Source organism: Folsomia candida, unplaced genomic scaffold (assembly GCF_002217175.1).
Source record: "Folsomia candida strain VU population unplaced genomic scaffold, ASM221717v1 Fcan01_Sc053, whole genome shotgun sequence".
Classification (NCBI taxonomy): Eukaryota; Metazoa; Arthropoda; class Collembola; order Entomobryomorpha; family Isotomidae; genus Folsomia; species Folsomia candida.
Window position 1 is genome coordinate 459,719 of NW_019091245.1, and position 26,452 is coordinate 486,170.

Sequence of the window (26,452 nt, forward strand, 5' to 3'; positions counted from 1 at the left end):
AATGGCGCGGTTGTTTTCGTGGCTAATCTGCTTCATGACATTGGCCTTGCACCTCCTAATCAGCTGTGTTACTTTCTTACAAAATAAATCCATCCGCCTGACTATATGGGGTCGAATAGCCATAGATCAATATTTCGTTGGTTTTAGAGCATTAGAAATTACAGTAATTTCGTCGTCCCACTTTACCACACCCATGGTCGCATTGGTCATGCTGATCGGAATTATTGGCACCGTTCAATGTAATTTTGTCGCCTTAAAAATGCATCGCGTCATTCATTTACCACTTTATTTGGTTTTTCCTACGTTTGGAGTACTGCTTCCGATCATTGCAATGATAATGATGCCACTAATGATTGCAATTTTTGAAAGGACAAAAGAGTTGCGGCGCAGATGGCAATATTTATTACTACTGTGCAAACTTAAAGGGTATGTCCTACGGAAAATAAGGGCCACGCGACACATCGGGATTTATGGAGGACTGATGCACAATAACTTTTATATTTGTAAGAAATCCACGCAAACAACGTATCTTTCGGTGATGGTTTACTACACAATTACCGCTTTGATCTCAATTACGATTTGAACAAATTGGTAAATTTAATTTGCATGGGAAAGTTAAATTTCTTTATAGGAAATATGCATCTACACCGGAGGTCAACGCCGACCAATTTTTCGGCGGCGGCGGCGCCTAAAATTGTGCCGGCGTTTGGCTGCGCGGCGGCGTAGAATCGGCGGCGTTGAGCTCTGATCTATACCCTCGTAATTTGCTCAGAAATATACGTACGTATGTCGATACGTATGTCGATCACTTACAATTTTTCCATTAACTGATGACAAATGTAAATTGATGTGAACCTGAGGTATCCTATTTATTCGAATTTTGATTAGTACCAACATTTGGTTCATATTTTTGTCTGATATATCGTCGCTCCTATCGAAACAAATTTAGTAAAACAATGTAAAACAAAACAAAACAGTCTATAAAAGAGATGTATAGGTTTGGTTAGGTTAAGACACGTTTAGGTGCACATTATATTTAAGTATGTTTGTTGTTACGTTTATTTTTTATGTTGCTTTGATAAAATTACAACTACTTATTTACCCATTTTCGGTACAGGGTCCATCCCTAACTACCAACATATTGATCCGTTTGATATGTTAGATTCTGTTCCCTAATACTATAAAGAATAAACAAGCATCTACATGTGTATGTATATTTTAATTGAACACAAATCCAAATAACGTAATTCTGAATAAAATTAAATTCCCTGGTATATTAAAAAAAATGAACTCGGCTGCGCCAAAATCCTCCAAAGAGCTTACGTATATTGCAATTCCTTGATTGTTTTCCTATCCACTCTCTTATCCATGCATCTTATTTGCCTCGACCAACGTAAGTGACATGGTTTGATTAATACAAAAGTTTTGTATTACCAGCGGCGTCCCCCGGTCGATATAATTCGACCAAAATTTCACCTTCAGGACTGAACAGGCTCTCAGTTGTCGATAAATTATCGACTTATTTCGCCCACGATGACACGTCATTTCCATCACCTTCTTTTCCAGAACTGCCAGAATCTTTCCGGATGAGTTGTGCACAAGCGAGGCCAACGTAAGGAGACAAATATTGTTAAGCGGCGTGTTTAATCCGAGTAGTGGAAATAGTAGGAAACCCGGCATGGCGATTTTATCGTAAAAATTGATAGAAACAAATAGGCTGATTATTTCCATGCTCAGTATGCCAAATACCATGACGGGGACGACCCTGCTCATTGGATAAGCGCTAAAAAATTTCTCCAACATTTGGATGCAGCGGTAAAATTTGATGCATTTCTCTGCGTCTTGTTCACTTTGCATGGTAGCAGTTTTGCTGTAACAATAAGAAAATGTTGATTATTAAAGTAACAAACTTCAGCACTTGTTTTAATACAGAACTATGTGTACATTCATATAAATTTAATTTAATTTTGCTGCATTTATGAACTTATTAACAAAAATTTGAGGATTTTCACGTGGAATTGTATTTATTCAATGTATTTATTTTGTATTTCGATTGGAAATGCATGCTTACTTTTCAATAATCCGTAAATATAACGAAATGCAGATTATGCCTGCGCAGAGAAGATAAAATATGTACACTTTGCAACCGAAAAACATCTGGAGACACATCCAAGTTTCGAAAATGTGCACAGCCAATTTCAACAACCAGCATGTTTTGTCCGCCATTTCTTCACAGTTGGGAAACATTGAGAAGATAAAGGGCGACGTGCAAGGGACGCATTGCAACAATATCAGCTGAAGGATTACAAACGAGAACCCAGAAACTTCCGCAAGTTGAATGAATAGCTTCATAATTTTGGCGCCGAAAGAAAGTGGAAATTTTGGTGAATCTGTTTCTTGGCAAAATTAATCCACATTCACATTAAGTATATCCACATCATGCATACCATAAAAATCTTACCACGAACGATACACTCCTCAAAATCCAAGAATGCATGAATTACTTCAATCGCCGCCATGTCCAAAGAATAATTAAATTTTATCCACGTCGCGGCAAAGTAAACCATAAAAAACGTTAAACCTTGAAATTTTTCCGTTGTTGTGAGCCGACCGAAGCAGAGGTTCAAGAATAGCGCGCTTATGTACAGAACTGAGAGGAAACATTGCAACCGAAACATGACAACATGTCCGACACGCTTGGCTTTAACTAATCGATCGATTTTTGAGTCAAACACGAATGGAACGCATTTCAAAAGTTGGCAAAATTCAAGATTCCTTTTGAGCATGGGGAGAAATTCCGAGTAAACCATTTTGTCGTAGGGATAAAACCAGACTCGCTTCGATTGCGATAATTTCAGCGGTTTGTTTGCCACTGGTTATAAAATATAATGAAGCTCGTGCACAGTACAAGATTTTAGCATAGATACGCCTCAGCAAAACAATATTTGTTTTATTTCGTCTAAGGATTATGTGGTGTTAATTAGCTCTTCATGCTGCACGAATCCAATGTGGTGACCAGATAAACAAGTCTATCAAGATAATTGAGCTTGATTACCTATATGCACATATGTGGGTAGTTAATAAAGTATTGAGTATAATATTTGGCCACGTGTGTATGCATGTATGTAGGCGGATGGATAAGACTCCGAAAATTGGGGAAAATAAATTAGATAAACAAAATCGAAACAAGTTACAACCTTGTGTGAAACTCTGTACACGATTATGTAGCTGTACAACGAAAAACAAAACGAAAGAAAGCAGAGAAAACCCAAACATTTTACATTTTGTAAACCACCAACATCAACACGAATACGATTTTACTCGCATAATCCTATCGCCTCCACTTTGGCCGCAGTCACTCGCCGCACCTTTGCCCGCTCCCACGCTTCCCTAATGACCTCGTATCTCTCCAAATTCGGGAAAATTTCCACCACTCGGTCCCAAAATTCGGAGGAACTCTTCATCTCAACACATTCACACAAAACACGTGCCTTCCCGCAGTTGCATTTCGTAGCAGGTGTCAACCGAAAACTGTCCCCAGGAGGAAACGGGATGTCCAAATATTTCACCCTAATACCCTGTGAGTTGCTATCGTGGAGGAAATACCGGTACATAAATGACACACTCGTCTCAAAATATTCCCACTCGGTTAATCTCTTCTCGGTCACTTCTTCTCTAAAATGATAAAACGTTGTTTCCCTGGAAATCTTGATCTTTTCCAGGAACGGGAACTGAGCTTGGTAATCCAACCTCCCAATTGCATCACCCTTTTCAAATTTCAGGAATATGTCCAGTGTCACGAGGAGAGGTTTAATTTCGCTCCCCTTCGTGTACGGACTTAATGAAAGTTCGAAAACTCTTAGTTTTGACATAATTGGAAAAACTATGGCTTTATGAGGTAACCAAGTTCGGGCGTAGGAATAATCCCAATTAGCCACATTGAAGAATTTCACGTGTTGTAAAGTTGCCGATGCAAGTTTCAAGAGTTCCGAGTAAGTCTGCCAGGTACCCAAATAGTAATCTATTTCTAGCCGGGTGAGGCATGAAACGTTTTCCTGCATGACGCGCGTAAATTCTAGGCTGACGAATTTCAAAGATTTTACCCTTTGCGGGGAGAACTTGAGGAAGGTTTCAACCACGATTTGATCACAACGCCGGTTCGAAAGGGAAACAACATTGGGAAATAGGGCCACTAATTTTGGGACGATTGAGACAACCATGTCTTTAAATTCTGGTGATTTTGACTGCCAGTGGATCGACGAGATTTCGAGCTTCCTTACTTTCGGAAAGCAATATTTCATGCAATGCATTATTTTCAATAAAGGATACATTAAGTTTAAGAGAATACAGGTTGGGAAATAATTTTGATAAATATTTGTTCCACGCGGGATTTTGGTGGTAAATAATCGCCTCCAGGGTTCTCACGTGGGGTCCATTTTTGGCAATGAAATCTGCAAAACCTTCCCTTTCAGTGGAAGCATTTTTGAGCGTAATTGTTTTTTGATATCCGTTATCAGAGACGTGTGGTGGGATGAGGAGGACCCGATAGACACCAGGGAGATATTTCCGGGCTTCCTGCTCCCACGTGGTGTTGACGAATGTGCACTCGAGAAGGTCCGATTTCGGCAGGAAGGTTACAATGTGTTCTAAAATCTGAGCATCATACATACCAACATAATTGCAGCATTTTTAGCAGGTGTAAATATATTTTCATACACTGTTTAAGATATAAACATATGTAAAAACGGATGTACAGTGGTGAGCAGAAATAATTATACGATTTAAAATCGATCTAGCTTACATATTAGTCAAAATAACAATTTAAAATTTTGGAACCTAGTAGCCCAGAAACATTGAGGATGACTGCCGTTTTTGTTTTTTAAAAACTGTGAAAAGGTCAAGGGTCAAAATGTTTTTCCAAAAAGGTCATTTTTCAACTTCCATATAGATTTTTGTCTTTAGTGTTTTTGTTTTTTGGTGAATTGGGCTACTCATCCTGAACATTTCTATATCTTATACATTGCTGTACGATTTTTTTGAAGCAAGTTATGAATTTTCGAATAAGACGAATTTTAATGGTTTTTGAAAAATTTGCCATAAACGCAATGTTAAACACAACATGAAGTCGTCTTATTCGAAAATTCGTAACTTGCTTCCAAAAAATCGTACAGCGATGTATAAGATATAGAAATGTTCAGGATGAGTAGCCCAATTCACCAAAAAACAAAACCACTGAAGACAAAAATCTATGTGGAAGTTGAAAAATGACCTTTTTGGAAAAAAATTTTGACCCTTGACCTTTTCACAATTTTTTAAAAACAACAACGGCAGTCATCCTCAATGTTTCTGGGCTACTAGGTTGCAAAATTTTAAATTGTTAATCGGTCTAATGAGTGGGCTAAAGCAATTTTAAATCGTATAATTATTTCTGCTCACCACTGTATGTAAATATGTAAATATTATTTACCTCTGGCAACAAAATGGCAATATGTGGCTGTTTTGAATTTTCACGGTTATGATCCAAATCCATTTTTATAAATATGTATGTAAAGTGAGGGCAAAGTAAAAATGATCTATGTATTCTGGAAATAATAACACGGCTGAAAATTTACAATAAATTATACGTTAAAGTTAAATCAAGTTTTAATAAATTACCAACCAAATTTAGTTATAATTGGCGGGATTTGATTATTAAAAGCAGTAGTCTCAAGAAACTATTTCCTCGCCGTCTTCGTATGTATGTATGTTCGATAAGGAGTAACATGGGCAAATGTACAGGAAAAAATAGGTACAAAATACGACCGGTATTTACAGCAACCTTTTTGATAAAAATAGATTCCTTCTTCACTGTTACTGGGAAAAGGGTAACATTCACCTTAAACCATACTCGATCCATACGAACGAAAGCATGGCAAGATTAAGAACAACTTTTATTTTGTTGTCTAAATAAACATGTACAGATACCGATGCACGTATTGTTAAAGTAAGTAATGGAAAGTCGATGCAAAACTCTATTTCTACATAACTCTACAGGGATAGTATTTCCAACCGTCACAATTTGTGACGGTTGGAAATTCTGTGTTGTAAAACTCACAATCGCATGACCATTTAACTACTTAACATTGGAGGGAGGGTGAGATTCAATTCGAATCGGGCCCCATTGACTCTGACGTCAACGTTAAATAAATATTTTTTAACTATTTATTGTTGCATCAAGAAAGTACATAAAGAAGTATATCGCAGATAGTAGTTGTATTTTACAAAGTAAATTACATATGCATTGTTACACAACATAAAAGTTACAGTGTGTATGTATGTTCGATTACGTATGGTTTGATTCTTTGCGTCCCCTCTCCTGAATTTTGGTAAATTGGCCCAGTTGTTAACCCAGTCGAACATATGCAAAAAATAATAGGTAAGTCACATCTACACTAATTTGGAAAAAGTTGCGTGGGTCACCCGATTCCAGCTAAAATATTCCTGAAATACAGATGCCTGTCACCCTACTGCCAAATTTCACCCTTTTCTGAACATTTTAAAAACCGGTGTGGGTGACCCAATAGATACCACTGCATGAAATTATCTGCAATTTCTTCTATCTTTCTCTACAAACCATTTGCACAGTGTGTGCAAAATTTCAGCTTTACACTATTTCGGGAAAACTAGACTGGATAACCCTGTGTGGTATGTCTGCATGTTTTTTTTTCAATTACAAGTCAGAATTTTTATGTAAAACCCACTTGCGACATGTATGCCAAATTTCTCTAAATAGATCTATTTTCATTTTTTTTGCAAAATAGCCCACCCACCTAAAGACCCCCATTCAACCAGTGTGCCCTATTTTTACCATATTCGAAGTCAGCCTCATTTGACCCATATGTACCACATGTGTACCAAATATTAAGTAGATAGGATTAGTTTAACGAGAGTTATCGTTGTCTAGTCGGATGGACGGATATGACGATTCCATAAGCTCTGAGTCGAGCTAAAAAATTCTATGTACACTCTAAGTAAAATTTTGATCGGTTTAACACCAACGGTGTCAATATGTGACTCCACCGGGACGGTGTTAATTTTGTCACAAGGTGGTGACGGAATTTTAACGGTGCGGTTACAAATCTTCACCATTCAGTGTTGAAATTGTTATCACTCAGTGAGATTTCGTCACCACCTTGTGACAAAATTAACACCGTCCCGGTGGAGTCACATATTGACACCGTCGATGACAATTTTGTTTAGAGTGTACATAAATGGCTAACTCCAAAGGAGTCGCCGGAAATAAATATTATTATACAGGTACATGTATACATAGATACATACATATGTATGTACATATACTCCAAATCGTAAACCCACCTTGTAAGTGTATTTAATATGCAGACATTATCGCAACTACACTCTTAGAAATCCGGTATTAAATTAATACCAAACAGTATGACTCTACCAAGGTGGTACTAATTAATAATACCGTTTGGTAATATCTCGGTATTAAACTTTTACCATGGAGGTAGCAACTCTGTACTCCCCGGTATAATTTTAATACCAAATTTAATACCAAGAAATCAATACCTGCGTGACTATACCGTATTTCTAACAGTGTATTTATGCATGTATTTATTCCTGGAGAAGCCATACATACATAGATTACGTACCTCTCGTGAATTTTCCTACGTTCTCAATTTATTTTTGACCTGAAATACAAATTTATTTTCCGAATCGATTCATCGGAGGGATCGACTGGTTAAACTTAATTTGGATATAATTCAACTCTACTCATTTCCAATAAAAATTTCCTTATTCCAAAAAATTTCATCCAGCTAATGCATAAAATGTCGGGCATGCATACTTCACACCGTGGGCATGGAATAAAACCATGCCAGACTTTTACTAGGTTCATCTCGTACGGCGACCTATGTTTGTATCCAATCGGAATCAATACCCGTCATGTCTCCGTCTCGAGTTCTGCTTTGTTGAATTATGGTTACATGTAATTAGATTACTTTGAAAGTAATTTGAAACTAGGAACCATAATCTTGCGTAAATAAATTCTGAGAATTAGATTAAATTTTTCGACTAGTTAAAAATTTATAATTTAATTTGGGTTATAATACTACTACGCCAATACGTAAGAATTTATACTCTACCCTCTTAAAAATTAGGTATCGACCGGTACTAAAGCATACGTGACTCTACCGCTATAGGTATTAATCTGCTAGCAAGGTGCCTGGTACATAGCATTTAATCTCACACATTTAAAATACAGGATGTATTTTATCTCCTGGTATAAAAATATCAGCTGTTACGTATCATCCATACCGAACAGTAAGGAAATTGTCACGATGGTGGCGGCATATGCAATCATAATATCAGTTCCCGGATTTTCCGCTATTTTCACCAGCTTACTTACGTCAACTGAATAATTTCTAGCAAATTACATAATGTAGAAATTACGCAGGTTTAACGATCAATAAACTAAAACTTGCAAATATTGTTCACTCACCGTGTAGGAAGAAAGGTCCCGAGTTTCATTGTATCACTAAAAGTGATAGGTCAAAATATACGCATTTACTTGAAGTTAATTCGGTATGCAAATCCCGCTCGGATTAGGGACCCCACTGGGTGCGGCAAGACTTGTCCAGTTACTCTACATTGAACACTACCCTTTCCCGTACCGCCTGTCTTATCAATTTCAGTACAAAAAGAGAATCCTTCACGTGGAATGGGTGCCTCTGAAACGTTCCTATTACAAATTCATTCCACTCGTGATCCTCCTCGGGACAATAGTGTTGTGCACGATGTCACTCTATTATCTGGCGGGGAAGGAGGTCGACCTGTTGCAGGATATCCGATTTTGGGCATGGGTGGGCAGTATAATCGTCTGTATCGTGTCCATCGTGGGCAACTTGATCGTATTGCTGGATACGGATGAGATTGGGGTGAAATTATGGGAGCGAATGGTGGATTTTGATTGGCATATTCGAAAAGGTATGTTAGTATGTACAGGGATGAAAAAAATTTGGTAGCGTTTTTTGTAAGTTATCCGAAAATAATCGATTTCTGACTTTTAATCGGATAAAAACTAACCATTTGGATGGGATGATTTTGCAAAAAATGATTGCGCAATATACAATTATAGTATAGGTGAAGAGGAGTGATACTCTCTTACCTAATAATTGACCCCATATACAGATATTTATGTAGATTAATTTGTCCACTCGCAGGTTCGGTTTGTTATTGTAAATGCATATGTACCTATAAATAAAATAGTCGTTAACCTGCCCTACCTTTATGCAAAATGAGTTAACATATTATACATAAATTACTTTCCAATGTCAATTTCATGGAATGCAAAGGATAATGTATGTATGTATTTAAATGCATGCATACATACATATGTACAAATACATACCTATTGTCACTGTTCGTGCAAGGGCTGTCGCCTCAAGAACCAGGTGGGAATGGAAGTTGTCTGAAAATGTGTGTAGGTGTTACTCGTGTAAAACTCCGATCTTGATGGAACTAATTTTAATTTGTTCACCACCAAAAAGTAAGCTGACCCATATTTTGGCATTTTTCCTAATGCGCACATTTCAGCGCGTGGCGGCAATTTTAAATAATTTTCCATGCAAAACATAGGGTATTTAAATCTCTCTAACTTTTTGAATTTTGGTGGGAATTCAAAAATGAAAACACCTGTGTGTTCAGAATTGCTTCTTGTCTGTTATAAAAATACGTTTTCATAATTTGTTGAAAATGTCAAATCTTATAAATAGTGTTTTTGAAATTTTCAAAATTCGAAAACAAATAAAAAAGTCAATTTTTCTTAAATTATGAAAACGTATTTTCAAAAAATACCGAGAGCCATTCTGGGCAAATTTGTTTCGATATCATTGAATTCCCTGTAAGATTCAAAACGTTAAAGCGGTTTGAACAGAACATGTTTTGCATAGAAAAATATTTCAAATTGCAGCCACACGCTTTACTACGAGCATTATGACAAAAACCAAGAAAAAATAATAAAATACTGATCTGCTTATTTTTTGGGGTCAGCAAATTAAAATTGGTACCATCAAGATGGAAGTTTTGCACGAGTAACACTTACATTGTGAGTCATTTTTGGGAGTCATGTGATAAACAGAACTCTCACGAAGTGTTAGCTTTTTCAATAACAAGGTAGTTTATTATATGGTTTTTGCTCCTACAACGTTTGCACGTATAAGGACTATATCTTTAGGCGCGCGTTAGGTCACTTGTTCGCAAATTGCGTCGTAGTTAAATTACAACGTGGATGCGATTTGTAAACGATTGAGGAATAAACGCGCCGTTACAATCCTGATTAAGCTGCCCTACATACATAAATTGCTTTTCTTACCATATTTTTGGACAAAACAAACTTAAAAAAATTGTACAAATTTAATTTACAGAGTTCAAAATACATTCCCAACTCAATTACTCGAAACTATCGAGAAACTCGGATATTGCCATGGTTTCTGTCATCCTTTCCGTTTTAATTTTCGGCTCATATATTGGAGTCCCTGTCATGATCTTCTTTGGTATGATCCTCTTCGATCTTGATCCGATCTCCTATGTTGCTCAACACACCTTCGTCGGTAAACTCATTTCTGGCCCAATTATTAGATTGTCAGTATTTCTAACATGTTACACCATTAACAATCTCGGAATGTACGAACTTGCGCGCATGATAAATATCGGATTTTCCAGTGTGCTTTTCGCAATACAATGTCATACCACCGCGCTTACAATCTTTCCACTATTTCTAACAAAAATTGGCAAACTGTATGATTTGCACGTGTTAATCATGTGGTACAAGTGTTTTCAAATTGAAGTTTCTAGAGCCCAATTTGTGGTACGAAACACAATTTCGGTAGGACTTTTGGGCTGTAACACGCTCTTTATTGTGTTTAGTTACACCTTAATAAGGTTACACAATACATTCTCTGCCGTTGTGTTATTACACTACACTATTTGCTTTATGTGTATTGCTCTAGTAGTTAAGTTTGGTTGGGGGAGGATTTCTAATTTTGCAACTGAGTCGGGACACTGTCTTGCAGGTTTGGTGCATCTGCGGACACTGCGAAGAATTAAAACGGTTAGGGAGAGAAGGTTGCACTGCAAGGTGGTTAAAGCTATGAGGCCGATTCAAGTTCCGGTGGGGATTATGAACTATACGTTTTTCCATGCGAAACAATCTAACGAGCTTTTGTTGATAATGTATTTTGTTGATAATACAATCTCATTGCTACTAGTAGGCTGAGAGACCCTATCGAATAATTAGTAGTCCCATCACGAACAATTTATGTAGGTATGTATTTATGACAAATGTGGCGATAATTCATGACCATGATAAGGGTTTCAGAACGGGGAAGAACGTCGCTGTTCTTCAAGCATAAACCAAGTTTTGAATTTTGGTTCTCCAGAAGATAATGCATATGTCAACATTGTCAGCTGTCAGCACCCAGGTCAGAAATCTTTATTTCGAATTGTGGGACCACGTGGGGGCGTTAGGCCGGCAAAAGGAAAGGCAGTTCTTCACCTTGGCTCAGCAATAACCTACAATCGGACAAATTTTCTATATTTCTTAAGCAAGACCAGGATACGGACAATGGCGAGGTTTGATTTCTACGATGTTTATATTGTTTTAACCATTTTCATAAAAACCGTTGTAATATATGTACATATTTCTATAAAACCATATATTAACATACTATCTACTAGAAATTGGGCTTGTCCAGAATGTTTTCTATCATTATACAAATTACAATGAGAAATGACCCCTGCAAAAAAAATAAATGTATATGTGTATATTACAATATACTACTGCGTTAATTAGTTAAAATCCTTAACCAATTTTGTATTATTCAAACTCGTATATTGAACGCTACTCAACTTTTCCCTTAGGTTACTGAATCATGTAATGGCTTATCTGAGAAGTATGGTATAGAATAATATTACAATGAACAACATAAATACTCGCCCTTGTTATGAAACTGATTGCAACTGGATATCGACCCTAGGTTACACCGTAAATTACAATTATTTGTTTCATGGATTTCAAACCAGTTTTGTAATCTGATATCTATTTACACGTGAATAAAGGATGATTTGGCTTGACTTAAGCAAGAATGCGACTTCTTTTCTCACCATGCCAGCTCTTGTTTTCTCAGTTCCTAAGTCTGCAGTTTTATTGCCCCTCGGTCGGAGACCTCTCATGGTCCGGAGAATGAGAATAACAACGCTTCAACAGATTGGAGTAAAATGATTTTTGTGTGAAGTAGTGATACTTATATACATTGCGCTTATTGGGCCCTTTAATTGTAACTTACTATTAAGTGGGCCCATCAGTAGTAAGTTTAGTAGATTTTAAATTATAATCCCTGGCCTAACATGGCCCAAAATAACGATAAACACATATTTGATTATTGTGCACAGTTCCGAGCACCACATAAACTACAATGCAAAATGTGCTTATTATAGAACAAGATATCTGTGCAGTATTAAACATTACTTACAATTACATCTTGTCTGACGACCATCGGCGTTGTCATTATTCTTTCCGGTATGAATTACGAGAATATCCAGTATTATATTTTCCAGTATTAATTTGGATTGCAAAGGCCATGAGATAAAAATAATATTTTGTGAATATTTAATGACGTGGATTTCAACTTTGGCCAAGTTGGGATCCACTCAACATTGAGACATAGGAAGTTCGGCGCAGGTTAGGCAGATGAGAGTATCGTCTCTCGGAGACTGCACTCATTGATACTTAGGAGGAAAACACCTCTACATCTAACTCACCGATTTTGATGCCCTTTGGATATGTTTTAGTCCTAGGCGATTCTAGGTAAAGTGAAGGATCTTACTCCATGGCCCCACTTGCGCCCGCCACACCCCTTCAAAGGGGCGCCCAATGCTAATCTAGCCCCATTTAAACCTTCACCAAAAATTCAGTTTTACTCGGATTTTAACTCCATTTTTGCGTTTTCTTGATCCTGGAGAGTTGCTTTATCATATCCGATGTCAAACTTACTTTTTTAAAATTTTTTCATTATCTATACATATATTAAGAGCTGTTGCAGCCGTCCGTCCGTAACCAGTGAGCGTAACCAGCCAGAACTCATTCTATCGCTCCAGCACTGTCAACCACCCAGTGCTGGAGTAGCAGACGAGCAGAGTTTACGCTGCTACGCTCAGCATTAGTAAGTTGGTATGGTGGCTCGCATGGAAGGTAGCGTGCGACGTGCGACGTTCCACTGCGACGTCATGTAGCATCATCATATATATGAAGAGCTGATTAATAGCGGAGCATACGCAACTTTTCTCATTATTAGTGGGTATTGTAGCTTACATGCTCCAACTACACTGTGGTACTGTTGTTGTTGCTCTTAGCTCTTTGACTCCTTACGCCGAATAAGGATCAACACAACCAACACGTCACCGGCGAAAAATTGAAAACTTTGCACTTTTATTGTGCAATTATGAAGATCGAGGAGAGGTGTTTAAAAAAAATGCCACTTACGTCCGTGACCCTTAGGTCACCCCTAGGGGCCCTTGAAGGGTCCAATGTCAACCCCTCATGACTCCCCTCAAATGCGGTGGCATTTCAAAGATTATAATTAGTAGAGTGTAGAAAAAAATATTTCGCCACTCTGTGACCCTTAGGTCACCCCTGGGGGCCAATATCAGCCCCTCATGACCCTTCCAATCCTAAATTACTTTGCAGTCTTGAATTTTCGTTCATGATATTTACAATTTGCTGATAATGTTACACACCCTATTCCAATACTTGTCCTGAAGTTTAAGTTAAGTAAATATGATTATGTTGCGGATTTTATTAAGCTTGACTTAAATTTGTTATTCCCTCCAGTAATGTTGAAATTACAAACCTTCCGTTTAGCGCACATGTACACTTTAAAAAATCTGGTAAAGTCAAGTACATATTTAGTTACCCCGTCATAGTGATGAATTGGTAATGAGTCTCGGCGGACCTCAGTACCCAAGACTATGACAGATGGTCTACATTGGAGCCAGGTACATGTGTAACACTACACAAACGTTTGGATTCTGTTAAAAAATCACTGATCGAGAAATGGGGTGCTTATCCGCTAGCAGGCGTGCGTACTGCGGTCGAGCAGTGGATCCCGAGACTCAAGGCCTGCGTTGCCGCTAAGGAAGGACATTTCGAAATCTAAGCGGCATAATTTGTAGCAAAGTTAATGGGCTTTCTTGTAATATATCATTTTTTAATTTCTCAATAAACTTTCTAGCTACGATACTTTTATCTTTGGACAGAACTTCTGCTTCTACTAACAATGCGTAGGCGTGAAGTGGTACGCTCGAATTTGAATCGGACCAGATTTATTTGTTAGTTCAACTTATAATATTGAACACATGGTTCGGTGTTTTTGATAATGATAAAAATAAACTTTCTAGGCAATATTAAAATTGAGTCTGGTGGTTGTGCACACATGCTCAATCGTTTGATACATGTTTGTAAAAGTATCTTGTACCCTGTATCTCAATGTGTTTCATATCTGGTATTCTATATTATACGGGACGGAACAACATGATTAGTATTCCTAGCGTCTGTTGAATTCTGTCTTACAGAGGACAGGGTTTGACATGATATGCTTATTACATTTAGTGGCCCCCATGTACAATGCATTTGCATCGTCTAACCGTTATCCGTGAAAACCTCCAAAAGAATTTTGTGGAGTGCTTGTGCTGACGATTTGAGGTTTACAGTGGGACAGACCTGTACACGGCAGGGATTTTACGAACAATGGCCTAGTAACGTCGAAATCTAACAACCTCTCGTGGGAAATAAAGTGGGCAGACTGACTATGAAAACAAGCCAACCACGCCAAGGGGTTCCGTTTCAAGTTAAATCCAGGGTTGCATATGTACTTCCCGTCCAAAATGCTTTATTAACCGTCCAAAATAATTTTTCCTACTAGGAAAGGGAAAAAAGTGGGAAAAATAGGAAATGGGGAAAATTGGAAAAACTAGGGCCACCTAGTGCTATTCGCATAAGAACTAACAAATTTCCCAATTTTTCCCATTTCCAACTGATTTTAGTAGGTGCTAAAAATTGAATTTTTCCCATTGTTTCCCACTGTCCTGGGGAAAATGGTTTATACCACTTGCAACCCTAGTTAAATCCCACTAATATCTGGAATTGTTAAACTGTTTATGTTTTTCTACCCCCTATGAAATAGCATGGGTGAAATTATCCTTTTGTATTATGTAAGTGACTATTCAATTAAAGGTTGTTTCATGGGAGGAAGTAAATAAAGGTGACCGATAAAGTTTTTCTTTGCCATAACCCCCTACCTCACAAACCACCAGACTGTCGACCCAGTATGCAGCTGATTTGAAACAAAAATTTGGAATAACAGTTATTCAATAACTGAGGTACCAGTAAAGCCACCTTATGCAAGTCCCACGGATTTTTGGATTATTAAAGCAATGGCCCCATTTAAGACTGATTGTTGTTAATGATTAGTGGAGGAAGATTACTCTTGAAGATGTAGGAAAAGTAATGAATTCATGGCAACGACGATTCAGTTTGGTTACCCAGTAGTCTGGGAAACTTGTTCCAAAAACAAAATAAATTCATAAACACCGTATACAATTATAAGGTGCGGTTATCGTCTTTGCAAATAAGGATTACTAATCCCCTGTACATATTTAAATACAGAATCTTTCCAACGTTTGATGAGGATATGTAGGAATTGATTTAAAGCAAGGAACCAATCTAAATGCATTTGGTGCAATAACGGACAATACGATCTGCTGGGAAGGAAAGTACCTTATTCAAATCATACAAAGTTCTAATTATTTATTTATTGTCTGATTGCAAAACTCATAATTGTGCCAGGAGCCAAATACTTTATATGCATGAGGGGCGGTATTATTGGGGACCTTAAAATGTTTACCTTGTACCATTCTGGCATTTTAGTAACGAAGCATTCATGACTCGCCTCAGAAGCTTTTCAGGTGATGGCTGAAATATGAGTTCTAATTTTCCTTTGTGCATGCATCATACTATTATTTCCATGAACGTTGAAATAATTTCTGTAAAACTCACACTCGAATTTTTAAATTGCATCCAATATTTGCAAAATGGGTGGCGAAAGTGAACATATGAAGGGAAGCTGGGGTTGGGGAAATTCTTAACCTCGAAGTCTGCCAAATTTTTTCCGATTTTCTTAGGAAGTTGGACAAACTTTGCGAGTTTAAAAATAATTTTTACAATTTTATTAATCATTCAAATTTCGAATTTTATTTTATAAAATTTCGAAGTAAACTTTCATTCAGCATGTCGATAAGTATGTACAACATAGTAAAAATTCAGGGCAACATCACGGCCGGGCTATCTGCATAATATAAAACTCATGTACCTTGTCCACAAGGTCCATTGATAATTAAATGTAACGTACCTATTTATATCTACTGTAACAAAAATTTCCAGGGGTTTGTAGATTTTTGTACAGGGAACATATACACAAAATTAAATGTGTTTGATCTCCCTTGTATTTATTTCTAATCACATATGTTTGAATTTATGCTTTTATTGCTGCTCTTTTAATTATCAATTTGGTGCAAAAATCACAACAAAATCCTTCACAGACTGGAGTCAAGCATTCCGCGTCGAGTTTGGAGTTTTCGTGGGATTCTAGATTGTAGGACTTGTCTCCACTAATCCAAAGGTTTCATCCTTCCCTGTCACCAGGAGGCATGCGAAAAGTTCAGGATTGTAACAGGTTAGCCAATACAACGTATTGCAGGCCTTTTCGTTCTTGTCACACAGTGCCACCAATTCCACGGGAGTATTTCCGGTAGCCCTCTTTTTACTAGTGTAACATACTTTCGAATTTGGGTTGAAACAGGAGGCCCCAAGTCCTTTTCCGCAGGCCAGCTCGTTCGTCCCACACAAAATACTGGATTCAACTGTAGAGTTGTTTAAACACTTGAGTATCGTGGAATTGTAGCATCGCCGGCCGCAAAGCTCTTGCCCAATTTTGCATAGGATATGCTCTCCGTTGCACAAATCTAAAGGGAACAAAACATAGAAACGTGTTAATTACATATTTATTTAAACGGGATGATTCAGAAATGAAATTTACCTTGCCCAGAAAAATATAAAATAAGCGTGAAAACGTAGATTGGTTTCATTTTTGCAGAATTCTTTTCGTTTATGTGCTGAATTTATGCGAGCTTTTCATTCATTTTGGAAACTTTATATAAAGAGCATGCATGTCGTGTCAACTGGTTATTTAGAATTCATTCCATTAAGTCAGAGTCACGATGAGGGGTTCGTGTTGGTAGGAGTTTTTGATTGCTATAGTGAATTCTCGAAAAATAAATTAAATTTAAACTTTAGAATTTGCTAATCTAACATTCACTTGCTATTTATAAAATTAAAGGATGGACACTATGTAATGTTTCGGACTGGCTCAGAAAAGTACTTTTAACTCAACCAATAATTAATAGATACTTGGAGCAACCATTAATAAATATATAACTGTTAGCCTAAAATTTTTATGTATGACGTAATTTATACATAAGTTATACATATGTATATGTGTCGAGGAAACGACAGAAGTCGACTTAAAATTATTATAATAAGTTACGTCATAAGTTGGCTTTATTTTATTTTGGATTTACATTTTAGCAAAAGCAACTATACTTATTATATATGTATGTACGTTCTCGCTGCTTTTAAAGGTGGGTTTGTCGGTTCATTTAGCGTGTTTATGTATCCGCGCATACAAAGGGGAGGCAAGGTAATGGTTTTTAATTTCCTTGGCCTTCCCGCCTTAATATTTTCGAACGCCTAGAATGCACAGAATGTCGCAATTTGGTGCAATTTAGGCATTGGCATTTGGCGGATTCTCATTTCTTGCCCCTTCAATTTTTTTTGGAGTTAATTAGTCCGTGACCGTTTGTCGTAGTGGGATGGATGTGGGTGAGGCCAAAACAAAATTTCCGCATTTGTGTGAAATTTGGTTATACAGAAGTGCTTCCAATCCGTATTTAATACATACACATCCGAAGATAAACGTCTTGGTTGGCAGTACCTTCCAAAATGAGTGAATCTGAAACATGACCGGAACTTTAAATGCATTGCCAAATATGTACTATTTTATTTTTTTGGGAATTTATCTTTTTCCGGATTCTGTCTTCATTTTAACTTCATCGGGGTTGGAGCTATGATAAAAATGCCTCCCCGTAAGGTTGAAAGGGGAAACGGTCACGTTGGTCGAATCCTCCATGATGACCACTTTTCCGCGCTTCTCCTGTAGCAATTTCTTGCATGCAGCATTCTTGAATTCTTTCAGCTTGCGTAAGTTTGTAATTTCGGGCTAATTTTTTTGTCCTCGCTTTAATGCCAAGTGCACATGGCGTAAATGTTACTCGCGTAGTTTTTGTAAATCTTGATATCACCTTCCGCCATCGTCGCCAAAGTCGATGAATGATTATTGAGTTTTTTATTCTATTTTATACATAAATTCGATAGCTTCTTAGGTCGACCGCTTTATAGTTTGAATGTGACATCATAGAATTCCTGGTATTGTTTTAAAATTTAATGATAGGTATTATGTACATAGATTAGAAATACATTCCTGTGTAAAAAATGTCCAGCAATTTTATATGTACATACTGGTTGCTTTATTTTTGCAAACCCAATTACTCATTTTGACAACTTTGATCTTCAATTCAAGTTCTTTTACCTTTAGCAATGAATAAAAGATACATAGTTAACCAATGGCAACTTAATCCCAATACATAACTTGGTCTACATACATATTTACTTGGAAATAATTTTTGCGCAAAAAAGATTATTGCGTTCCTGCGCAGCATGCCTTTTCCGAATTAGTCTGAAACATTAATGACATAATGACCATGCCTTAGGTATTATATACGCATGTAATAATTCAATTTGAATTTTATGATAAATGTCGTAATTGTTCAGTGCACGAACTTCCTGGCAATACTTCATTCTTCTTTCCGACTGTGGAGAAATTAATGCATCTGCAACTTACAATTGAAGCCTGGTTTTATCCTTGCAATAACCTCAATGTTCGCTCGAGTGGTTAATTTCGATGTACCCATAACACGCAAATACAAACACGAAGATTTCAGTAAGTGGCACAATTTGCTACAGAATAAATACACGAAATGGTGGAATATAATTTTATTTATTTATACTTTTCTCAATGCCTTAACCTTACCTAATGCAGCTGGCAGGTAAATTACATATGCAAATTTTATTCAATTTATCTCTGAATACATCAACTCCTGATCATGTTAACTCATTCCTCGTTGTAATAATAAATAATAATAGTAATAATAATAACAATCCTTTACCCTCATGTATTTATTACAACTAGCGGATGTAGTAGTCGAGCTAAGATTGTACATATAGCAAACTAGCATATTTTCATTAGCTTTCATAAGCAAAAATATTTACTAATAGGAAGAATAAATTATGCAGCACTATATTAATAAGAGAGACTACGTAACAACTCATGAATGCTATTCGTCATTCATTATATTCTAGCGCTTTACCTGCTTTCTGATTTCAAGAGCTAATTTAAGTCCCAGTTCTGGCCGTCTGTCTCTCCCTTGCACTATATCCTTCACCTGAAAATTCGTATTTTTAAAATTCAACTATGAGCATATTCATTCAGCGTATGTATAGCAAAATTGTACGAAATTGTAACAGGTAATGAATTAACTCACCTGATCGGAATGAATAACAACGCCGTGATTTGCACTCAACTTTTCTTTTGTTGCTTGAATATCTTCCAAAGAGATTCCACGAGACGCGTCGTTAATAAGGACAGTGCGGTAGCCGAGTTCCAAGGCGTGCAAGGCAGTCGCACCTGATCAAAATATGAGTTAATTTGTACATTTACGTAAGGTGTGTTCATTAAGTCGTGAGACGATTTGTTTATCATCACCCGAGGTAGGGAAAATGAATATTGTTTGTCTGATTAATTTCATCTTGTAGTTAAACCGATGTAATAATAAAATTATATGCCAAAAAGGTAGTCAATTAAATACAGCCAACATGGGACTACAAGAAAAACAAGCTATATCAAATCGAGTGGTGCACTTTTACAAAAACGTGGCCAATTTGGACCTGAATAAGACGTATCACGACTTCAAAAACGAAAATATTCCAAAACCCTCAATTTACCGTTACGTGTGAATGTATGATACTACAAGATCAGCTAAGTTAAAAAAAGTACAAGGTCTTCCGGTGTCCCAGTCCACCACCAAAGTTATCAACACAGTGGCCAAGATGTACGCGAAGAAGCCGTCCACAAGCATGTCAAAATGTTAAAATTTTGACTTTGTGTTTTCTAATAAACTGGTCTTACGTAGAGTCTCACGACTTAATGAACATTACATAAATGCATATTCCATTAGATCACCATTTTTTGTCTCCACACTTACCCACACACACGTTGTATGCAAGTCCACAAACGTAGCAGTCAGTTACACCCGTACTCTCTAATTCATTAATTAAACCGGTCTCAGAGAGTTTCAAGTTGTCCCAGAATGCAGAGTACGAGTCGACATTGGGATTTGTTCCCTTGTAGATAAATCTACTCCCCTCAATTATCTGAGTGATTATGTGACAAGAAGAATAATTGTTTAGTACATTTTAGCTCAAATGATTTCTAGGTAATTCATTAATTACCTTCAAATTTGCATGCATTTTAGCTCCCCATGAATTTTGCACACAATGCCTGGGCCATAAAGTCTGCTCCATTACCGGCGGGCCTTCAAACGTCACAGTGTCGTACAACTTGGCGTCATCCGGATTTGGAATCTGTACATATTGGCAGTCGTGAAAAAATGAGCTTGTGGTCTTCCATATTATTAAAACCCAAAGAAAATTAATATTCGGTCGAAAGCTCCGCTTTCTATAGAAACGAACGGTCATAAGAGATTTTTTCACCTTTTCGTTGGTCTTCGCTCTGCCTGATTGGCTGGAAGTTCTACCAAACCCACCAAGATACCTCTCAGTATTTATCCAGGCACGCATTACATTCGCCCCGTCATGCGTATTCTATCGGCCCCTGGCAAACACTCCTGCTGTTGTTGGGGGGGCAAGTGCCGTAGCGTATGGATCAGCCATAAATTTATGCCATTTTGAGAATAAAATCTATTTAAGCAACAGGCTGGTGCATGTACGGCACTTTCTCCCAAAAAACAGAGAGGGTAGAGTGTGTGCCAGGAGATGACAGAGTATGCGTGACGGAGGGGATGAATGGGGTAGTACAACAAATACTCAGAGGTATTTTGGTGGGTTTGACAGAACCTCCAGCCAATCAGGCAGAGCGAAGACGAGCGAAAAGGTGTAAAATCTCTTTCGAAGTATTCTTTTCTTAGATAAGCGGAACTTTCGTCTCACTATTCGTGTACTGTGATTAAAACCCATTTCAGTTTAGTTTAATCAGAATTTGAATCAAATTTCTGCTGATCTCAATGCTATTTGGTCATATGTATTGGGACGTGATTGCGGCGGTAGAAATTACAATGTGAAATAGGGTCTAAATATCTCTTTACCCCACCATTCACTTACTTTGCTGCTGAAATGAAGCTTCCTTTGGTTGATATTATCCAGAAATGAAATATGGTTTTCGGGGTGCCAGTCCAGCGTGTAGTAGACAGACTTAAACTCGACCGAGTCCAAGAGGCGATTGATTGGCTCTACTACCTGGAATGGATTACATTCTCTCTGTTACAAAACATGGGCGTCTCATTATCAAAACCAAATACAATCACTTTCACTCCCGTCTATAATTAACTCTGTTCTCTCTTCTCCTCACAAAGACGTGTCCATAAAACTGTCGAGAGCTACATATTTACACAAGTGAAAGCAATCGATCACGGAATATATAAGTCCTTTGTGGCATTATGGTTATCGATATAAATATTTTTCGTTGCACGCATGATACACCAGGACGATCGAGTCAATGAGAAATCATAATAATTTTGTAGGATCAATTTGGGATCATGATAAATATATCCGAACCTGTTTATTCTTATGTAGAGTGGGTCAAAATGTAGTGAAAATGCGCACATGTATGTACACATGTTGTTCTTACCTCTTCACCATTTGTTTCGCGGAGCAGTTGGAAATGGACAGTGAGCCCGAGATAAAGTCGTTTTGTACATCCACCACGACGAGTGCTGCGATGGGACGAACAATCTAGGAAATAAGGAAAACTTGGTTAATTTTTTTCGTATTCGGCGTTAATTATCCTTTCCGGAAGCATGATAAATAGATGAAGCCACATATTTGCATACTGCCTGAATATATGGTCACCATCACGGATGTGCACCTATTAAGAAGTACCCAGCTCGTTTGATGAAGGAGATCATTGCTCCGAATTAGGTTCTAACGAACGATTGGTTTCACATGCTCGATTCGATTCGGGCGTTATTTTAATTCGATTGGAAAATTCGAATCGAAGTGAGCAAACAGTTCGAATCGGTTGAACCGAATCTCAGTCCTAGTTCTATTCCAATCTAGGTCGAACCGAATCGAATTCTAAGATCGCATCTTATGGGACAGCTTTAATTCGATTTGAACGAATCGAGTCGGCTGCTCACTTCGATTCGACCGGATTGGCTAATCGGTTCAATTGAAGTTGAGTTGAGTTCGAAGATTTCGAATCAAAGTTTTCCTAAAGCAGATTTAAATTCGACGGATTCAATCGAATTATTTCGATTCGATCGGAGCATTGAAGAAGATTCTTCATTATTTATAATTTTCTGGTCAGTAGTTACTTGGGGAGCCGGACAATTACCGACGCTTATTTACCGGCACTCAGATACCGGCGCTTATTTACCGGGGCTCAGTTACCGACGCTTATTTACCGGGACTCAGTTACCGGCGATACTCATTTTCTTACGCTCATTTACCGGCGCTCAGTATGAAATGCATGTGTTTGAAATGCGAATTAGGTTTGAGGTGCAATATCTCGGTCCCTGAAGGATTTGGGCTTATCGTCGCCGAGGTGAGGTGCAAGGTTCCTTTGGGAGGAATGGACACCGAAGGTGTATTGGTCGCCGAATAACAAAAATGCCAAAATTTACATATCTCATCACCGTGGCGCAGGAAAATAAGTATTGCCGGTAACTGTGCGCCGGAAGCTGAGGGCAGGAAACTGAGCGCCGGTAAATAAGCGCCGGTATTTGTCCTATACCTGTTACTTGAAAGTTTTAATGAGTCGAGAAGAATAGTTCTCTACCTGAACAAACGACACCTGTGATTGAATGATTATAACCAGGGCCCCATTCATACTACTGTACAGCACGATCGAAAACCAACTATTTCTGTATGTACGAGGTAAACCATAATCATGACAAAGTGATGGGTGGCGACAATTTTGGGATTATGTATCCGTGTTGAATACATTTTCGGGTCTCTTATATCCATCAACTTTATTGCAATGATTTACTGAAATGTGAATAAATATATTTGCCAGGTAGGCAAACATAATGAACATACCTTGCGAACCCATTTCTCCCAACATGATTCAAATTCCTTTTCGCCAATTAAACCATCCTATGATCATTAAAACAAAAACATCAGCACAAATATTAATTTACAAAAGCACATTGCAAAATATACATATGTACAAGTAACAACTGGGACATTCTACTCAATATTTTACATACATACCTCATTTACGTCGAACGTATCAAACATCTCCTTTAATGATTTTGGATCAATGTGGTACGGCTCATCCCGCTCATTGCGAAACAAAGCTTGGCACAACATTGTAAATTCTTGGTAATTTAAACACCCATCCCTAAAAGCAAATACATAAAAGTGATGAATACTTACACATATGTTAGGAACTGATCCGAATGGAAATATAGTAGCAACAGCCTTACTAAAAGTTTTATTAGGGCTTCTTTTATTAGAAAAGTGGCGTAATTATCATTATAAATACGTACACTACTTGTGTAAATCATGGCATGAGATATCCATGCAATTAAGAAATCCTTGAATTACTCAGACATTACAATTTTTGTACACTTAACAAAATTATAGCCAGCCCCACATCGTAAAAAAATCTAGTTTCTCATCCAGCCCTAAGAAAACTATGTATGACGTCTGGTTAATTCAGAGCTGTTAAATCGAAACAAACACACCAGCCAAACATGTCAACATGTAAATATGTGAGCATTGATTTTAGTAAATAGACTAAAGAAACATTATTAAATTACTGATACTACTATAATGTCCATTCTATTCTTTTCTCTTCTGACCTACTACTTGCTAATTAAATACACAAAAATAATCAAGCTCATGTCTTTTATATCTGGGTTGCATTGACAAATGAACATGACGAAATTCTACATACTCAGAACGAGGGTGACTTGATACTAATAATAATAATGCTGCGCCACTCCCGATGAGCTGGATACATAATTAGGTTGTGGGGACAAATAGAACATTTATGTACAAATGACAGAAATCAGAAAATTTATTGGATTACAGTTTTTTGAGAATTTCATTAAGATGGGTCCATAAATTAGTCTGGATAGTGCTCGCATTACTCACAAATGAATGGCAACCCTAATTACACTTGGAAAAAAACTATTAGACCGCTGTGGAGCATTTTGTAAAAAAATCTCATTTCCTAAATAGTATCTTCCCCACCTACCTATTTTATTTACCACTCAAATCTCAACGGTTAGTGTAAAACATGAGACAAAAATTTTATGACGACGTTATACATGGACGGTCCCTGAATATAATTAATGGCATTTGCCACCCGTGACCATGTGAGTTATAGTGACAACATGTTGAACCTGACCTGACGTGACTACATGTGAGTCACAGCATGTGACAATGAAAGTAAGGGGCTCTAACCATTATCATAAATACTATACATGTGACTTGACTATGTACATGTTCGAGTCACAGTGAAATCCATCTCCTATTTTATTACGGGGTGCCACGGGCCCCACGTGACCGCCCAGTAAGCAAAATATTTGTTTTACTCATCGTCATGACGGGATGAATGATACAAAGGCAGTTTCTAATTTTTTAAATGACCTTACATACACAGTTGTATTTACGTAAATATACATAAATATATTTCTCACCTGTTAGTGTCGAAGGCGGTGATGCAATTTTTCATGGGTGTGGTGGAGGTGAAGAGGAAGGTGGGGTTGTTGTCCTCAGTAGGAGACAAGGTACCAGAGGAGGAGGAGTAGTTGGTGGCGTTCGCCATGTCGACTCGTACCGACCTTCTTATTCCACGCGCAATTCAATTAATACTCCACATCCACCCTAAAACCACGTCATATCAACTTATCTGAATAAACAACATACATAAACGATCCAGTTGGGCCATAATTCGTCAACTCGTTACTAAATAAGTTACCAGATTAAGTCGAACAATCCAAAGGATCATCCAGTCATAAATATGTACATAGGTAACCAATTTAGATACAACTTAAAAACAAAAATTTGTAACATGTATTAATTACGGGAAGTATTTTTAAATCGTAAATTTCGCCACGACATATGTATGTACATATGGCGACTACCTTTGGTCATGTATGTATGGCTATCCTGAAATAGCAAAGACATGGTGCAGAATTCACTTATTGAAATTTGAACCCTGATCAGAATATTATGAAGCAGAATGGATTATGGATGTGAAAATGAAAAAGTTGCGGTCCAAACGTAAAGAATGAGGCCAAAATTATTAAAGGTTCTAACTTTCATTAATTCCAATTATCTGATTGTACACTCATACTTATTCATGATTAAACAATTGCACGATGGGATGCCTTGATGTGTCAGTTGACTATCAAATGGTGACATGCTTCACGCAGGTGCCCACGTTTAAGAGAATAATTTAAGAGAATAATGTGCAATTCTGTCACAGTTCGTGTTACATTTTCAGACGAACAAAAAATCCAGACTTGGACCCAGTCTCGGTTCAGTTTCTCACGATAATGTAACTTACTACATAACGAACACGCACATAGATTGACCAAATACATAAATACAAAACAAATACATACATATGTATGCACATATCTAATTATATGTGGATAAGCCCCAGCATGTATGTGCATATGGATGTACATATGCATGTAAATACATACGTAAGTATTTATTTATGTATGCACGAATGCACTTACAATGTATGTATGTAGGTGTTTCACATGTAATAAGTATTCAGAATTGGATGAGACACATCTCACAAAATCAAACTCAAAATCACAAATAACCTTTCTTGAGTAATTTCTCTGAATCCGCAGTCTACGAAGAGATATGTATGACATGACGAAGTGATGAAAAATAGGTATGCTGTCAGCCGCGTCCCAGCTCCCCTGGTAAGACCTCAACTTCTCCCTCGTTTGCTCACCTACT

At 37.4% G+C, this 26,452-nt stretch overlaps 3 protein-coding genes across 3 annotated transcripts; all 3 read right to left on the reverse strand.

The window, feature by feature from the left end:
• Positions 1-1,918: 1,918 nt before the first annotated feature.
• Positions 1,919-5,583, reverse strand: LOC118433475. The gene is made up of 2 exons (XM_035845415.1): positions 5,468-5,583; positions 1,919-4,653 (listed from the first exon to the last, which is right to left on the reverse strand). The coding sequence occupies exon 2, from the start codon at positions 4,329-4,331 to the stop codon at positions 3,318-3,320; it is 1,014 nt and encodes a 337-aa protein (XP_035701308.1). The 5' UTR covers positions 4,332-4,653; positions 5,468-5,583; the 3' UTR covers positions 1,919-3,317.
• Positions 5,584-16,289: 10,706 nt separating this feature from the next.
• LOC110862288 lies at positions 16,290-17,284 on the reverse strand. Its single transcript, XM_022111468.2, has 2 exons — positions 17,151-17,284; positions 16,290-17,076 (listed from the first exon to the last, which is right to left on the reverse strand). The coding sequence occupies exons 1-2, from the start codon at positions 17,197-17,199 to the stop codon at positions 16,700-16,702; spliced, it is 426 nt and encodes a 141-aa protein (XP_021967160.1). The 5' UTR covers positions 17,200-17,284; the 3' UTR covers positions 16,290-16,699.
• Positions 17,285-19,210: 1,926 nt separating this feature from the next.
• LOC110862276 (nicotinamidase) lies at positions 19,211-25,983 on the reverse strand. Its single transcript, XM_035845414.1, has 9 exons — positions 25,171-25,983; positions 23,735-23,864; positions 23,561-23,617; positions 22,152-22,255; positions 21,626-21,760; positions 20,738-20,869; positions 20,491-20,659; positions 19,771-19,913; positions 19,211-19,671 (listed from the first exon to the last, which is right to left on the reverse strand). Exons 3-9 carry the CDS (start codon positions 23,583-23,585, stop codon positions 19,585-19,587), a joined length of 795 nt encoding a protein of 264 aa, XP_035701307.1. The 5' UTR covers positions 23,586-23,617; positions 23,735-23,864; positions 25,171-25,983; the 3' UTR covers positions 19,211-19,584.
• Between the last annotated feature and the right edge of the window lie 469 nt (positions 25,984-26,452).

What these genes read in the sequence shown, in the direction of transcription:
- LOC118433475 (XM_035845415.1), bottom strand. Translation starts at nt 4,331, where the DNA reads ATGTATCCTTTATTGAAAATAATGCATTGCATGAAATATTGCTTTCCG.
- LOC110862288 (XM_022111468.2), bottom strand. Translation starts at nt 17,199, where the DNA reads ATGAAACCAATCTACGTTTTCACGCTTATTTTATATTTTTCTGGGCAA. An exon ending in TTTATATTTTTCTGGGCAAG is followed by an intron (nt 17,077 to 17,150) that starts GTAAATTTCATT and finishes TGTTCCCTTTAG; the next exon opens with ATTTGTGCAACGGAGAGCAT.
- LOC110862276 (XM_035845414.1), bottom strand. Translation starts at nt 23,585, where the DNA reads ATGTTGGGAGAAATGGGTTCGCAAG. An exon ending in AAATGCATGCAAATTTGAAG is followed by an intron (nt 20,660 to 20,737) that starts GTAATTAATGAA and finishes ATAATCACTCAG; the next exon opens with ATAATTGAGGGGAGTAGATT. An exon ending in TGCATACAACGTGTGTGTGG is followed by an intron (nt 19,914 to 20,490) that starts GTAAGTGTGGAG and finishes TATTTTGATCAG; the next exon opens with GTGCGACTGCCTTGCACGCC.